Source organism: Topomyia yanbarensis, chromosome 3 (genome assembly GCF_030247195.1).
Source record: "Topomyia yanbarensis strain Yona2022 chromosome 3, ASM3024719v1, whole genome shotgun sequence".
Taxonomy (NCBI): Eukaryota; Metazoa; Arthropoda; class Insecta; order Diptera; family Culicidae; genus Topomyia; species Topomyia yanbarensis.
Window position 1 is genome coordinate 322,430,229 of NC_080672.1, and position 17,722 is coordinate 322,447,950.

At 39.4% G+C, this 17,722-nt stretch overlaps 1 protein-coding gene across 2 annotated transcripts in view; it reads right to left on the reverse strand.

Moving 5' to 3' along the window:
* Nucleotides 1-1,465: 1,465 nt before the first annotated feature.
* LOC131693323 (uncharacterized) overlaps nt 1,466-17,722 on the reverse strand; it is a 74,426-nt gene continuing 58,169 nt past the window's right edge. For both annotated transcript variants that reach the window (XM_058981047.1, XM_058981048.1), the window contains 2 exons: nt 13,491-13,674; nt 1,466-13,423 (listed from right to left, as the gene is read on the reverse strand). In XM_058981047.1, coding sequence (XP_058837030.1) covers nt 4,950-13,423; nt 13,491-13,533 — 8,517 coding nt within the window. In that variant the 5' untranslated portion in view covers nt 13,534-13,674 and the 3' untranslated portion in view covers nt 1,466-4,949. The remainder of the gene's footprint in view (nt 13,424-13,490; nt 13,675-17,722) is intronic.

The window sequence follows — 17,722 nt, forward strand, 5'->3', positions numbered from 1 at the left end:
CGCTGCGTACAAGGCAATCGATTTACCAACTACGCTACGCCTACCCCCTTTTTGGATCTACTTTGTGGATATTTTTAGAATTATATGTTCATACTCTGTTGCGTTTCGGCTTCGCCTTATCAGAAATTTTGGTTTTTACCAAATTTTCCTCCTTAGGGTGAAATATAGCATAATTATATGTTATTTTTCATAAAAGTGCATTCCAATACAATGAATCTGCATTTTCAATAATGTCAACCCAAAACAGGAACGCCATTGCGGAGTCCTGGGAAGAAGTTCCTCCAAGTATCTTCCGTACCACTATTCACCTCTCCGTATTTTGACATGATTTTTTTTGATAACGGAGGAACTAGTACGTGGTGACAGGTCATGTATCTTTATTTCAATATTGTCAACATCTATATACGTAGCGATACTGCATAAAATGTCATTACATTCGACGACGTGTTTCATGTTGCTCTGGGCAGCGAATGATTCTGTTTGACTAATGTTTTTAAACATAATCAGTACCGCATGACGTAAATGATGGAATTGCACCGCATTAAATTCTGCTATATTGAGCTTCATGTTCACTGTAAACATTTGCTCCACTTCACGAATTGATGGTCTTTGATTGACGGACATTTCGAGAAGTCAACAGCAACAGTTTGCCCGCAACGGGACATACTCTTGCTTTGTATTGTCACTCATTGTTTGTTCACATTTCACACACTAGGTAGGTATCAATTTTTGCTTTAGCAAATAGACCAAACAAGGCGCGGGTAAATTTGATTACTTGCCCTGCTATAGAAGCGGAGCGGTTTCTAGCTTCTGATCTGAGCAAGAGGAGAAACCGGACTGACTTTTCAACATTGTTGTCTTCAAACAACTATATTACCCAATTTGAAATACAAACGCTCAGTATAGCATTGAATTAAATTGGAGTTGATGTAGTTTTCAGTTTTTGGTCATATGACTCTCCTTAGTGCAACGTTTCGAAGGAATAACTCTTTATCTTCAGAGGAAAGCAGGGAAAACTATTTATAGGGAAACAGAAGACAAAATTACGTTTGTTTTCTTTAACCTGAACAAATACATCGCAAGATTAAATGGTCGCTGTTAAGTCAGACCGGACTAAGTGACAATCTATTGATTTCGAGAAAAACGAGTTTAAAGTCTGACTCGCAGCATCCTTTACATTATGATTGGAAATTATTTTTTGCCATAATTCTTGTTTATTGTTACATATTTAAAATCTGGCAAAAGTTGAATGTAGCTGACGATATTCTTTATCCAGTGCTATTATTATCTCATTTTTTGATGTTTTGCGACTTAGTCCGGTCTGACTTAACACCGACCAAATTAGCTTGGATACAAACAAATATTTCAGATTAGTTGAAGATCTTATGACACATCTTAGAAAAGGATTTGGAAATATCAGGATAGATATGAGTCGTGACAGTTGTCAGGAATAGGATTGGGGAGAGATCGGAGGTGAAGAGGGGCGACAAATGAGGAATCGTAAATGATGGTTAGTGCTGTGACATTATTTTTGTACATAGGGCGAAATTTTGATTCCATACATCTTTATTATACATAATTCAACGGATAATTTTTACGGTATAATTAGTATAACATAAATTTTGCAAAAGAAGATAAACTTGTACTAGAATTCTGTTTTTCAAAACTACAGTTGCTCTCGGTGATGCTACGAGTATAATATGAATATGAATTATGTTATAAATCTTTTTTCTTACTACTAGGTGGATTACTTGGTGATCTGTGCATTCATATACCATCCAACGTCTATCTCACGACTGAACGCAATGCTTAACCCAACGGATTAACCCTTTCATGCCCAACTTTTTTATAGTGCATGTAGGATTTCAAATCTATTTTTCCTTGAAAACGGTGGGGTCAAGAAACACGAAAAGCCATTTTGCATAAAGATAGGTGCTTCTCTTGCAGTGCTAAAAGCTGCTCAATTTTTACCTTCCAATATTCAATACAATTCTCATAGAACATTTACAATAGTCCAATTGTGTGGAAAACATAACCAAAGGCACTCTAAATTGATAAGTTTTATCAGTTTTCAATAATATTGCAACATAGCGAAGATCAGTCGATTTACAACCACCAAAGACACCGGTCACGAAATTCTGCCGCTGTCTGACCCAGCGCAAAAGAACCACAACACAGTACTTTTATCTTATGTTCATTGGCTTAAAAACAAAGGAAACCGTTCAATCTATTTTTACATATACCAAGTCAGAGTAACAAACGAGCAAAGTGAACGACAGTTAGTGCGTCTAGAACAAACGAACCATTGTATGTACTCCTGCCATCATGAGTGAATTTGATGGAAAAGCGCTGCTTCGAGCCAACACAGCGGTTGTTGACTTGAGATTTTGTTCTACACGACCGAGTCTCCGTGAGCTGGAACATTTTCTGAAGGTGAACATGAAGCTTAGGCTTAAGGACGTCACCTATCTTCAATATCATCATTTGCGCTGCGCAGTATTGATATCATTCATCACATTAGACCAAGCAAAGAAATTCGCTTTACAGAACAACCTGAAACACGTTATTAAAAGTTGAAATGAAGATCCCAGTTTACATAGAAAATGATTTTATAGATGTGAGGCTACATGATTTATCATTGCGTACCCGTGAATCAATTACAAAATAGATGTCGCAATTCGGAGAAGTGGAATCCGTTAACCTGATACTTGGAGAAAATTCTTCCCGGGTACTCCTAACGGTGTTTTTGTGGTGAAGATGCGAGTGGAAAGACCTATCCCCTTCCACTTGACTATACAATTTAAATGTAACGGACTAACATTAAACAGACCACGCTATGCACCCACGAAGGGCAGACACCTACGTGCAAATACTGTAACCAGACTGCACATCATGGAACACCTTGTGCGGAAGATACTGAGGAGAATGCATCACAGCCAATTCTCCACACATCTTCGGAAAACCAATCCGAAACACAGACTTCAACACCATCACCAGAACCACAAACGGTTACCAATTTTGTGGCAGCTGTTCAGGCCATAATAACAACTATAAAAACAGAATCTAATGCTTCAGAATCAACTGTTAACACCATCGGCGAGGAAGCCAATACAAATGACAACGGCTTTACTCTCGTAACCCGTAAGGGCACTAAGAAAGGAGGAACATCTGATCGTGAACATGTAGACACCAAAGACGATGATGACATCGACGGAAACAAAAGAAAATTAATCGACCTACAAGATGCACTAGGCGAGCAGACAAATGGTACGAAAGCTCCGCGCAATAGAAAGTGCGTGGACGAGACCCGAAGGATACTTCATAATATTGATTTTTATTCATTTTTATTTTTACATGTTGTAATAATTTAATAGACCCACGGCTCCGTTAAGTTACCACAATGAGCCGTGTCAAATAAACGAAATACAAAAAAACATGGCGAAGATATATATAAAATTCATTTTTCGTCGTTAACTTAAACTGTCCCTGGCAGCACTGCTCCATTGAAATCACATCAGACTAACTGCAATAACTTCAATTTTAGAGCTGATCCTTGTAGCTGTTAGTACTCAAATTAAAGGTAATAGTCACATTTATTAGCCTTACTTGTTTTGGTGAGCAAATCTTGCCTCAATCAAAAGTTATAGCTGTTTAAAAACGTTGTTGCCCACAAACAACATGGGCATGAATTGGGTTAATACATCAAATCTGGACAAATTTTCACTTTGAAGTGAATTTACACATTGTTTTGTCATTGAAGTAAACTTGCGTATAAATTTTTGAAAAATAGTTAATTAATTATTAAGTAAATTCGCAAATGTTTTCGGAATCGAATTCTTTAAATCACGTAGATGTGTTTCCATAGCCCGATATTCGAAATCGGTTTAGATTTGCCCCTAAAACACCCGTAAAACAATACTCTGTACGTAACGATCTCATTTTTAGTTAGTGAAAGAGAAGAGGAATAAAAACACAAAATGTTTAATATCTCCGCCGTTCGTGAACGGATTTTGACAATATATAGCTTGTTCGAAAGGTATTTTTACAAGCTTTCTAATTATGTGCACACGACGGTATAGCTTTCTATGAAAGTCATATGCATTAAACCATTAGTGTCTTTACAAAATCATCCGTATCTCAGAAAGTAAACAACATAACGAAAAACAATAGTGTCACTATAGTGTCAAATGGCAACGTTAGGCCTTTCATTTGAAGCTAATTTCGTTAAGATCGGTTCAGCGGTTGCTGAGATAATTGCATGACATTAGTGCACTGCACATACATACATACCAACACATACACATACATACATTGTCTCAATTTGTCGAGCTGAGTCGATTGGTGTATGAGACTCAGCCCCCTGGGTCTCGGAAAAAGTTTTCAAAGTTAGAGCGAATTCTGTACATTTCTTTTGTAAGAAATGTAAAAACTTAGAAAAAAGAAAAATATCAATATTCGACATATAGGTTTTGTCCGGCCTCCGGTCAGTGTGCTCCGCGACAACTTTAATTATAGTTTTGGAAACTCTATGACCTATAATGACTGCATATTCGATATAGTTGCTTGAATTTGATTTCTCTATCATACTGCTGAATAAGGAAACGAATACAAATTTGGTTGCAGAAACTATTTTATTCAAATTCGAAGCGTGTTAATGCTATCTATTTATTAGAGGCCAAACTATATTTTTGACGATGATTGTGTACTTATTGTGGTTTTCTCCGCACAGTAGATAAACATTACATAGTGACGAAAATGCGCTAAATATTTAAACAGGATTAGATTAAAAATGAGCATGTTTTGGGTAAAAATTTAACTTACTTTAAATAAAGTCGTCATATTTTAAAATTCGCAGGCCCAACAAAGTTCGTCTCTTCAGAAGATATATTAATAAGTAGCTGACCTACAACTTCGTCGTAGACCAGCAAACGAATTGAACTGTAACTATTTTACGTTTCAGAACTCGCCTCATTTGGTCTTACTGCGTTATTGCTTTGCTCTAACAGTTGTAAAACCGTTTCACCAGCATTATTAACTAAATGCATGTTTGTATTTATTGCAAGAAAATATTTCACCACTTCGAAGTGACCTTTCTTCAGAGCATAATGCAAAGGGGTGTTCCCATCCTTATCAATGCAATCTACGTCACATTGAAGTTCTTCTATCAATAATTTCGTCATCGTGATAAGCCCCTTTTCTGCTGTCAAGTGTAGCACTGTTTCGTTTTCGTAATTGCTATTTTTGAATTGCTTCAGCAGGTTAATACTAGCTCCAAGCTCAACTAGTTTACGAAAGACCTCAACGTTACCCTTAGAAGCGGCCCTCATCAAAGGAGTCGTACCATCCTTATCCGTGCAGTCAATTGTGGCTCCGGAATCGGCAAGAAACTCGATCATCTCCAACTGATTGCTACTGGCGGCATAATGCAGTGGAGTCATGCCATGCGAATCTATGCAGTTCACATCCAGAGAACCTAACACTAACGGTAGTGCAGTTATGAATCCCTTCACCGCAAGAAAATGCAGTACAGTGCAATGTTTGTCATTGTCATAGCGGAAAGTTCGAACCAAATCAACATCCGCACCATGGTCGAGGAAAAGTTGTACCATATCCTTACAGTCATTTTCCAGGGCTGCCAGGAGGGGTGTTCTTTGACTTAGATCCGCGTGATTAACGTTTGCTCCGTATTTAAGTAATACTTTAACCATGTCCATATGCTTCATCAAGGCAGCCACAATGAGAGGAGTGATTTGTGTTTCAGTGAAAATATCCACCGGTAAATTGGCTTGTGTTATTAGCATTTCAGCAATACGTTGAAAGTTTTGCGAAGCTGCCACATGTAAATAACTCATGGGGAACTCATTTTGCCTAAACAATGACTTATCGACTGCACATGTTAGAAGCAGTTGCAACAGATCGATGTCGTTGTCCATTAATGCTATTAGGATTGATGTTTTGTGGTGAAGTTCTTCCAATAGATCAAATATTTTTTGATTGTTCCTTATAAACTCTTGCTGATTGTTGAGTAACCACTTGCTGTATGATTTCAGTGATTTGGTTGTTTGGAATTGTACGATGTATTCTAGAATTTTCATTAAATGAGTTTTATTCAAACTATATTTCACTCCATTAAGAATTGTTTCCAACACTTCCGTATTAGATCTTTCGATACAAACACCTAACGGGGTGCTGCCTGTCTTATCAGCGGTAAAAAATAACTGAGAACAGGAAAAGAACTGTTCGATTACTTGTGTGATACCATCTCGAACAGCGTAGTGGAGTACCGTTTTGCCTTCTGTATCAACGACGGAGAAATCTAGATCAAATTTGGTCAACATTTGTACGAGTAGTTTATAAAATCCGTTATCAAATGCAACATGCAGTAATGGTTTCTGGGAATCTGTCGTACGATAAGTGTCGATATTCACGGGATTCTCCATTCCACGGAGTAATAACTCAGCTGTTTCACAATGTCCATGTAGCGTTGCTAATATCAGTGGAGTTGCCTGTAGGTCGTCAAGCAGATCCCACCGAGCATTATTCTCAAGCAAAATTTCAGTCGCTTTGTTCAATCCCAACTCTGCGGCATAATGCAACGGAGTTCGAATACGTTTGTCTGTTATGTTAACATCGATTTCGACCCTTTTAATCAATATATCAATAAAATCAACCCTTTTATGAAGAATCGCTGCATGCAACAGGGACTCATTGTAAGCCAACCATCGATATGCGCGGGAATTTTCCAAATCCACACCTCGATCAAGCAGTAGCTCGGCTATTACCCTATGGAAACCGGAGATTGCCCGAGTTAAACTAGTCGTCCCCTGAAGGTCTTCGAAATTGGGATCTGCTCCGTTTTCCAGTAGCAGATTCACGCATTCCATCTGACCGTACATTGCAGCTTCCTGAAGAGCTGTAGTTAGATCCTTGTCACCCACATCGACGGGAAGGGTATTGATTTTTAAAAGCAATCTAACGACATCCGGGAAACCCTTTCTCGCAGCTACATGAAGCACCGTTTCCTCGTCCTTTGATGGCACACGATAGGAAGATACTAACGCCATGGAAGCTCCAGCTTGGATCAGAATCTCAGCAAGTTTACTGTTTCCGTTGAGTAGACAACATACCAAGGGTGTCGCTTTGTTGTTATCTTGCAAATCGATCGTAGCACCTAATGCTAGCAATTTTTTGGCAGCCTCTGAATTGTTCGATTTACAGCTGTAGTGTAGGGGAGATTGTCCTTCGGAGTCTTGAACATCCGGCGACAGATTGTATTTGGTGATGATTCGTTCAATGTCCAACATTTTGTTGTTTTCTATTGCTAAATGAAGGGGTGATTTTATTGGTAATAGTTTGTTTACTGTTGTTGAAATTGCGGATATTCCATCCCGTAACTGTTCTAGGATACTGTGGTCCGGGGTGAGGTAGCACTCTTTCTGAAGGAACTCGACTAAAGCTGCCTTTTTCTCTGAAATCGCGCGATCCAAAAGAGAATGCTTTTCGTTATAGTGTTGAACTATTTTAATTGAACATCCTATCGTCTTCATCCGCCTAGCTATTTTAAGGTGACCCATTTCTATGGAGCAAACCATAGAAGATCTACCTTCGTTGTCCAGCAGATCAATAGGGAAACCCGTTGCGATTAGAAATTCAATGACGTGCCCTCGATTGTTGGTAGCTGCGTAATGCCCGATAGTTTTCCCCGTACTATCAGGTATGGCTCGTTCGAAGAAGCTACTTTCAATAAGGAATCTTACTGAGTCTACTTTACCTTCTTTTGCAACGTGGTGTAGGAGACACATCCCTTGATTAGCTGGATATCGGAATTGAATGGCAAGTTGTTTGGAGGCACCTTTTGCAAGCAGGTATTGTGCTAGTTTTACATTACCTAGCTCTATTGCTACGATAAAGGATGTTTTGCCGTCCTTATTGATTATGTCTAGCTGGGCTCCGTAACGTAAAAGTAAGTCCGTCATTCGCACTGTACCACTAGTGGTAGCTAGATGCAGTGCTGTGTTTCCACTGTCATTAATTGCATTTACGTCGAATTCTACAGAGTTCAGTAACAGTTCACACAACTTAATATTCCCCTTTCTTGCGCAAATATGAATTAGGGTGTCATCTTGTAAACGGTATGCTTTGAGTTTTTCCACATTATTCGCGTTCTGTTCAATACACAATTGGATGACGTCAATTTGATGCGTGTTAACTGCTAGTATTAGAGCTTCTCCGTTACGATGGAATAAGGAAGCTCCATTTTCAATAAGTAACTTGATCTTCTGGTAATCCCGACATTGAACCGCATAGTAAATAGGAGTATTGCCTTGCTGGTCGAGATGGTTGACATCGAAACTGAAGTCGTTTAGTAGCTTGCGTAAGCCTGAAACGCTCCCGCGAGATGCGGCAAGATGTAAAACTGATCGTCCTTGTCCGTCACGAAATGAGAGAATAGATTCGATTATCGGCGGTCGATTTTGAACATGTTGAAATATTTCTTGATCCAGCTCTCTCAACACCAAATGTACCGGCGTAATCCCACGCCGATTTGCGGTGGTCCAAAGCTCCTCAGACACCAAGTAGTCCGCCACTTCAGCTTGCTTCCCCACGATCGCGCAATGTAGAATAGTGTTTCCATGATCATCTTCCGTAGCTGGATCAAAACCATACTGTTCGATCAACAAACTAATAACTTCTACATGACCACAGTAGGCGGCAGCATGAACAGCAGTTCCTGTCTCAAATATTGAATGTCTGAAATTAAAGGCATACTCAACACTGGCCCCTCGAGCGATAAGACTTTGCACAAGTTGCGCGTATCCCTTAGAAATGGCCATAATCAACGCAGTAAGACCACGCCGATCACGAACATCAGCTGAAGTGCCTTTCTGTAGCAGGAACTCCACTATTTTCAGGTGATCGTGGAAAATAGCCAAAATGATCGGATAACTTACAACGTGGACAATCGAGTCGACGTCTATGAGTGACCAAGCTGTGAAGGCTATATCACAATTTCCAGAAGATTCACGATTAGGATCGGCTCCCGCCTTCAACAGCAACTTTACCAGTTCTGGTTTGCCAAGGGAAACTGCAAAACCCAGTGGCGTGATTCCTTTCTCATCCATCTGATTCGCGTCGCAGCCACGAGCTATCAGCGAACTTAACAGCTTCTTATCGTTAGCTTTGATAGCACTATTCAGAAGATTTGCTCGATCTATATCCGACATGCACAGATAGTTTGCGTCAATAATTTTGCTATACAATTTTTCTTTTTTAAGCAATATGGCGTTGGTAGTGATAAACCCATCGAACTGTAGAGCTATTTCCGGTTTTACATAACTCATATTGAGCAGAAAATCCAGCATACGATCATTGTAGACTTTCCTCAAACTCGAAACAGAGCAGGGATATCCCGCTTCAAACACCATCCATGCCAATTTGAACTTCGATTTCTGGATCAAATATTCAATCAGTGATCCCCGATGCTTGGCACTGATCCAATTTTCTGTTATGCATAATTTAAACACTGCTCGTTGGTTTCGATTAACTGCACAGAATAAAGCACTGTTGTCGTCGGGAATATTGCAATCTGCTCCGTGTCGCAGCAGCCAAGTAGCAGTTCGCCTAGAACCAACGTAGCAAGCGTTGAACAGTGCAGTTTGTTCGTTTTCGAATACAGTATTAACCAAGCTGGGCTGGAAGTCGAGAATAACTTTGATCGATTCTAGATGGTTCTTCGTAGAGGCAGAATTTAGAGAATTTATAAGCGGACGAGAAGAACTTGCCAAAGGGATCAGTCTTCGAAGAAGTTGGTGATGGTTAGCATAGCCAGCGTTGTTAATTATCTCTCCAAGCAGGTCTTGATCCTTCGACAAGTCATCATCTGACGGTAGCAGTAGTTGCAACAGATCATCTTTCCTCATTTTAGCAGCATAGACTACCGGCGATTTGAGGATAGCATTAGGAGTATGAACCTTGGCTCCAAACTCCATCAAAATTTCAACCGATTCTCTATGTCCGACTGAGACCGCGAGAAAAAGTGCCGTTTCGTTGGCATTGTTTGGTTGCTCTATGATCTCAGGACTCAGTTCACAGATGCGTCGAACCACCGCCGGTAGGTTCCACAGTACGGCTTGCGCAAGAATCGTATGGCTGAACCTATGAGCATCTGCCTTACAAAATGCGTAGAGCCGGGGACAGTCCGTTATAGCTAGTGCAGATCGCTCATTTCGAAACAGTATTGCTAGATGAAGACTATCCTCGGTATAGGCACCGCCATACAAAGAATCCAACTCTTGTTCTAATTCGAAATGATGATGTTTTCGAGCAAGGTAAAAGTTTACATTTTGTCGTAAACTTTGTCCGTTGGTTAACTGACGAATGGTGAACTCGTCCTCGTCGTAGAAATTATGTACCTGATTTGGGGCAGCACGCAACAGCATTTCGAACAGAGGCTTCATTCGCGTCGGTCTTTCGAGCAAAAACCGAACGAATTCTTCCGAGTGTTCGTCAAACATCGACTCTAAAACACTACGTCTGCTGAAGGTTCGCGCTTTGATCTCACACATTTCCGATACTTCGTTGAATTCTCCCTTAGAAATTAACTGAAATAGGAGAATTTTTTCACGAAGAATTTGGTTCATCCACTGCTCTATAGAAGAAACTGGTATACAGCTTTCTATGATACACCCCCTTGAACTTTGACGGTAAACGTCAACACTTAAATAGCGACAAAAACAAATTGCATTCAATACCACTGTTCTATAGGGAAGTTTGTTGCGGCAAAATGTCTCGTACACAAGTGCATCGTGGGCAAGATAGTTCCGAAGATTACGCCCGGTAAGGACGGGACGATAGCAAGACATTGACGCTCGATTATCCGAAATTACACCCAGAGTGGAAAGGACTTCCAAAATCTCTAGAAGAATTATTTCAACAGCCAATACGTCTGGACTGTCCATCTGGTAGCTTTCAACGGACGCCAGTAGAGAAACAATCTCTGTCGTTTTCGCGTCAGCTGGTAGGGCGATTATTCCGGCCAAATCACCAATTAAGTCATCAAACACTTTTCTGTAGTAGATCATATCTTCCCTTCGACACTGGATAGCTTTCTCATTACTGTACTTCAACATGTGACGTTTGCAAAATGCCTTCACAGTGCGGTACTTTTCATCTAGGGCGAACAAATTTGCGTAGTATTTTCCCAAACATCTATCCAACTCGAACAAAAGATCCTCGGACGCTAATGTCAGCTGTAGCGAAGTGACAGTTTTTTGCGTTGTTTTGAAATTGTTGCAAGAACTCTTGCCATAGACAAGTTCATGCATTGAGTCGATTTCAGCCGAAGATGCCAATTTCAACAAGTTCTGAATGATGTTTACCCTACTCATGGAATCAACGCTGACCGAGCTTGCTTCGAGCGTCATCAAACGTTGTATCTCCTTATTGAAACTATGCATAATTAACGACTTTACACCGTACTGATAATTTCTGGGGTCATGACTATTTTTCAACAAGTATCGAACAAAGTTTCTCTGATACTCCAACGTTTCGTTTAACAGCAAAATCCCAATGCTCGATATTACCAGTGCTGTCATGAAATCAATCGTAGTGCGGTTAACAAAACTAGTATAATTCCCCAACATTTCTCTGACCTTGGCAACAATTGCCAGATTCTCCTCGTGTTCAAAATTATTATAGGTACCTTCTAGCTGTCGCAAAAGCTCGTCAATACCGGACACATCGGTAGTTTGAAGGTCAAAATCAATTTTAAACCCATACTGAACCCGACAGGCCTTGGCTAGTGACTGCACTTCCCGGACAGTTCCAAGCTGCAGGATCGATCCTATAAAACTGTTGAAGCTCTTCTCAATCTGTCCCACATAAATGTTGGTCAGCAATGGGGTTACTTTCATGAGATCTGCCCTAATTCGTTTATACAGCTCAATCAGCTCTTCATCATAAACTCTCAACCGATTGTACAGGGAGTGCTTCGAACTCGAATACTCGTGGGAAAAGAAGTGGCGTAACTTGGTGATGCGGTTCAGAATGTCACCTGGCGCTAAAAACTCTATTGCGGATCGTAAATTAGTGGAAATATTTGGTGACAATTTTGTTGATTTTAGAGTTTCTCCTAATACCTGCAATGCACGTTGAATTGCTAACATTGAAACGTAACAGTTCTTATAAGGGTCCAATTCAATCTTTTCTATAACTGCCAAACATGCAATTGCTTTCTGCAGAGAGTACATTTGTTTAAGTTTAAAATATATCCTAAACAGATCCTTGAACCGAAATCGTACTTTTCTGGTTTCAAATAACCTATTAATTGCAGCGCATTCCGTCTTCAGTATGTTATGCTCTTCTTTGGTAAGTTCACTGTACTGCACTGACAGAATATTATTGATTAATGAGCACGCCAAAATTTTATTCCTGATCATTACTTTTTCCTTAGAACTATATGTAACTCCATCTTCTGATATCCAAGTGGCTAGAATTTCCTTACATTTCTTGTTTCTGTTAGTTGCTACTAATTTCATTAAATCATACAACAATTCACTTGACATTCTTCCATCGTTCTTCTTCGGATCAAGGAACGCTTTTTTGAATTGCTTTAGAAACTTCACTACTAAACACTTGTATATCACTAGCTGGAACAAATCCAACTCCGGTCGACGATCAAAAATCGCCAAATAGATAGCTACACAAAACTCCAACTGCAGCACCGGAAAATTCTCCACTCGATTTTTTACAAAAAACAAGTGCTTCAAAATACCCCTCAAATTTTCCAAAAACTCGTCGTTCACGTCATCACACAGTCCGGTGTCATACTTCTGCTCCAAACAATCAATCCCTTCCACTACCAGGCCCATCCGCTCGGCTACCTCTTGTTGGCTTATCTTCGAAGACCCAGCCGCTCCCCCCGCGTTAAGTGATTCCTCGTAATCGAAGCGAATAATTAACAGTTGAGCAAACAGCTCCAGCTCAGGCAAAAGTTTCACATTCATCACTTCCAGCTTACCCCACGCCTTAGCCAAACACTCCACCATTTGTCGGCGAGGTAAACCCAATACCTCAATCAGCACCTCCAAAGCTTCCACGGAACTTCTCCGAAGCAACTGGTAGAATGCATCTTCCGGAGCGACCTTCCCAAACTCCACTTCAATCAATTTTCGTCCAAGACAGCGCTGTCCATTGCGAAAGGCCAGCTCTGCCGCTGTTAGATTTTCCCCATTCACCAGTCCGCACGTTGGTCGGTGATTCATCAGCAGTAGGATCAGCGAGTCGTGGCATTCACTCAGCACAGCCAAATGTAGCGGGCTGTTCCAATCGTCCGGATATTGGCAGTCAATGTTAGCTCCCCGGTCGATTGCGCGTTGTACCAGTTCCAAACAATCCAGTTTAATGGCATTTTGAAGAGATTCATCTGTAGTAGCATATGTTTAGGAGTGAACAAAGTATCCACATAGTAATGATTCTGGTTGTTTATTTACCCAAAGCTTTAATGCGCGAAAAAGATTGAAAGTTGGCCTCCATCGGAGAGTGAAACTTGGCTGTACCCGCTTGAAAGACGGGACGATTGTGACTGTGGAATAATGTTCAGTAGGTATCCTTATCTTATCGAAAAGAGTGCATTTCTTGGAATCCATGACGATGCAACAGCTCGCGGGGAATTCACTGGAAATTGGGGATATGAGATAAGAAAAGATTAATATAATTCATAAACTATAGGGCTTGATAGGTTCAAAATGTAATTACGCTGACTAATAATACATAAAACAAGTTAGAAGCAACCGAAAGTGAGAAGTGAAAAGCTAGAAGATAAAGGTCTGAAATAACATTTCATTCCCATGTAAAAAACTGAACTAGTGTATGCGTTATAATATTTACTATCAAGCAATGCAAAAAAATTCAAATATAAAAAATCCAGGTTGATTTTATTAATTTATTTAGACGGAATATATTTCTTCGCGTCGAAAACCCAGTAACCTTAGTTTCAAAAACACATATACTTGAAGGCTTTGACTGAAAAGAAGTTCCCTCATATCAATCAACATCGTCTAAAGGAACAAAAGCTTCTGGGAATATCACTGCCGTTCTAAACATATCTGTCTCATGTCACTTTTTATCAAATTTGACTTTTCATCGCCGAACGTTATAAAATCAAGTATATTTTCATGTGAACATTTCAAATTGTGGGGTTTGCTTTGAAAATTTAAAAAAATATATCACGTCAGTTTGTCCCATCGTGAAAGTTCCACGCATATCTGTCCCAGTGAAATAAAATTTACGACACATATATAAGATGAACGTATATTTATTATTCTCCCTACAAATATAGTTTTAAAGCGTAGTAAAACCATGGTACTGCATTGAATTGCAGATCTTTGATTTTGGTTTTGAGTTGCCATGCAGAAACGTCATCATAATCCTTCCCAGCCCCAGCCCGAATATTTAACCACTGCTTTCTAGTACCAGGGGCGCTTCAGTCTATTGCCAATCGAGGCCGACAATAAAACAACTAAAGCTTGATCAAAAATAAATATTATTCAATGAAACTTAAATAAAAAGGATAAATCGTTTTAAATAAAATGGATGGTGTATTTTTTAACAAATGTATTTCTAATGTTTTCAAAATCAATTTATTATTTATTTATGCTACGTCAGGTTTCTTCGTAGGTAAGTTCTGATAGAATGCTTTCTTTTCTGTCGGAATGACGGGCAGGACAACAAATAGCAAAGCAGTTTTACGATCTTCATCGATTCCTCTCGGATGTTTTAGTCGGTGAAGATACTTCTCCGTAGAAAAATCCTCTCCGGCGATCAGTTTTAGCTGCTTTTTCGAGAATAGCGTGCAGTATGTCAACTGTGTGTTTGTGACCATGTTTGTGTAGCCGATGTCATATCTTCCCTTTTGAATTTCGATCTTTCGTATTTGGCCAATGTATGGTCGTGGATGGATTTTGTTCAATGTGCACTGGGTTACACTCAGTTAGATCTTAACGAAACACTGGCTGCATTTCAATGACTTCCACGTTTTTCTTGGATTCTTCTACAGCTTCCTTAAAATCATCAAACAATACCACTCTTCGCTTTCACATAGCAGCTTCAACGGCGGCGTGAAAGCTGTCTGCCGACATGAATGTATAGCCAGATTCAAAATATTTTAATTCCACCTTTTCTAGTATATCTGTAATTAGTATCAATTTTTACCTTCTGCAAATCAACTGACAAAACCAACTGATCCGGTAGGACTGAATCACCATCTGCCCAAGATTCTGCTCGAGTGATTTCTGCATTTTTTATGTGTCCAGCATGATCAGAGCATTGAAGACAGTTGTGTTCTTCTCCGTGTCCAGAAATTTTTCGGTGTTCTATTGTGGAAACCCTGTCAAAAAAGATGCGGACGAACACGGTCAGGCGATTTAAACAGTTTGACGTTTAACTCAACTCGCCTGTGCTAATTGTCCCTAGGAACAAATCCAATTTGCGAATGCGATTTAAAGGCAATTTCAACACTTAGACAAATTTTCTGGCGGCTGAAAAGGACTTGGTTGTATTTGCGTTTTTCAAACATGGCGGTTCATGTTTGGCTTAAGCTTAAAATAGTTTATTTAAACGATTGGTGTGTTCTCGCTTGTATTTTGTTTGTCATGTGTAAATATAGCGGAATTAGATATCTGACCTAAACTCTTAATAAAAGTCAGATTGTGGTAAGTTTTGGTGTGCAATGCCAATTTAACCATTGATTCTTCGTATAATTTGGTGGTGATTACCTAGTGTAGCGATAAGTTTATGTGAGTAGATAATGAATCCTGAAAATAAGTAATATTTGTAATTTTCATATTAGGCAATTAAGGGCGATTAAATGGCGCGTTCCCTGGGCGATTTAAGGGCGGATAGAGCGGCTAAAAATGACGGCGGCAAATCGCCCAAATGTTGCATTTGAAATGGCCCCCTTATTGCCAGCAATTTGCTGGCAAATTGGAGGGCAATTTGCGCATCCGAGTTGGCAAATAGCCCCCCGTTAGCCAGCAACTTGCCCTTTTGGACTGGGAACACACGCTTACAATTCTTCATGGCCAAGTTTAATGAAAAAAATGTTCATTACCTTGAGAGTTCGCGAGTAAATCTGGTAACTGGCGCTTTGGCGGTATATTCCATAAAATGCCTGTACATGGCCATTTGAGTTAAATCGGAAGGTAAATTCCTGCGATTTGGCGCATGTTCCCGACGGTAGTGAGAGATTGACGGCTTATACGTCAGGATGTGAGTGTTAATAGCTTCACGCGTATCGGCTTTCCTCCTATATTTTCCTCGTCTGTCTTCGTCTTCTTTCACATATCGATAAATCATATTGCTATTCAACACAATATACAAATGAAGATAGCTTGTAAAATAAATATTGTTTACATTTACTCACAATCTTCGGAATATCCTATATTATTTAGAAAAAAATTCCTTTCCAATGTTGAGTACAATCTTTTCGACAGTTGCATTTTTCCAAAATGACTTCGTGAGCCAAACGACGCTTTTTAGCTGAATCCTCTCTCTTAATTTCCTTTTAAGTTTTTTTACATGTTAGTTTGCCCAGTCCTAAAACGCTTCCGTTGGAATCATCAGATGCGTGTGCAGATCCTTCCGCTGTGACAAGCTCTTCGTAAATCACGCATGTATCAAGAATGATTTATTCCGAGTTAGAGTCCACGTCGAATCAGAGTACTTCATCCTCACTTTCACTTGTATATGCTTTAAGTAGCTCTAAAGCATTCATTTTCGAGATTATACCGATACCGTAAAACAAGGGAAGACAAACTTTTCGCGAAAACACAATGACAAGTTTTATGATACGCGCATCGCACTGGGACAAGCATGCCTTGATTTACTAGTTTTAGATCAATTTTCCAAGCATAATTGTCCCACTATTATTCAATAACGTTAAAAAAAGAATTTCACGATGAAAATAAGTGAATTTCACGATGAGTCATCAGAAATAGATCATAATTATTGAAATAAAATGAAAAACGTAAAGCTGGTAGTATAGTTTTGTCTTAAACAGTAGAATAAGTTTTAAACTTGTATCACATTTTTCTCAATTGGATGATTTTGAACATGGGACAGATAAGATATGAACGGCAGATCATGTGGAACATGTGATTCGCATTTCTAATACCAAAAGATCCTGACTCCTGCGGTAGCAGACAAAGGATGAAGTCGCCGGGAAACTCTAAGTTTGCTCATATGACCCTTTCCACGCTTTTCTAAACTTTCTTCCTTCAACTCCTTGCTCTCCCTTGAGTACTATGGCTCTTAATATTGAAAAATATGCTTCACCTTCCAGTCCCTTGCTAATTAAATGCCGTTACAACATTTAACAAAATGACTCAATTGGTTGTTTACAAAAAAAAAATGAGAAAAAATAATGAACAAACATTAATTTTTGGATCCAATGGAAACTGGCAGTGACATATGTAACATTGTACATAAACAGGATCAACATTAGGCTACGGGTTCTACGTTTGTGACGTTACCATTTTCGTTTCGGTAACTCATCACACTACAGGAATAAACTTTCTCTCTCACCTCAAAGAGTTTCCGTAGTTCTATTTGTGATGGCTCTCGATGCCATTGAGCTTAACAATATGGGAGATAATCAATATAGAACCAGCAATATTCGTATAGTCGTTGAATGAATAATAAAATGCATCATTCTTTCTTTCATGAG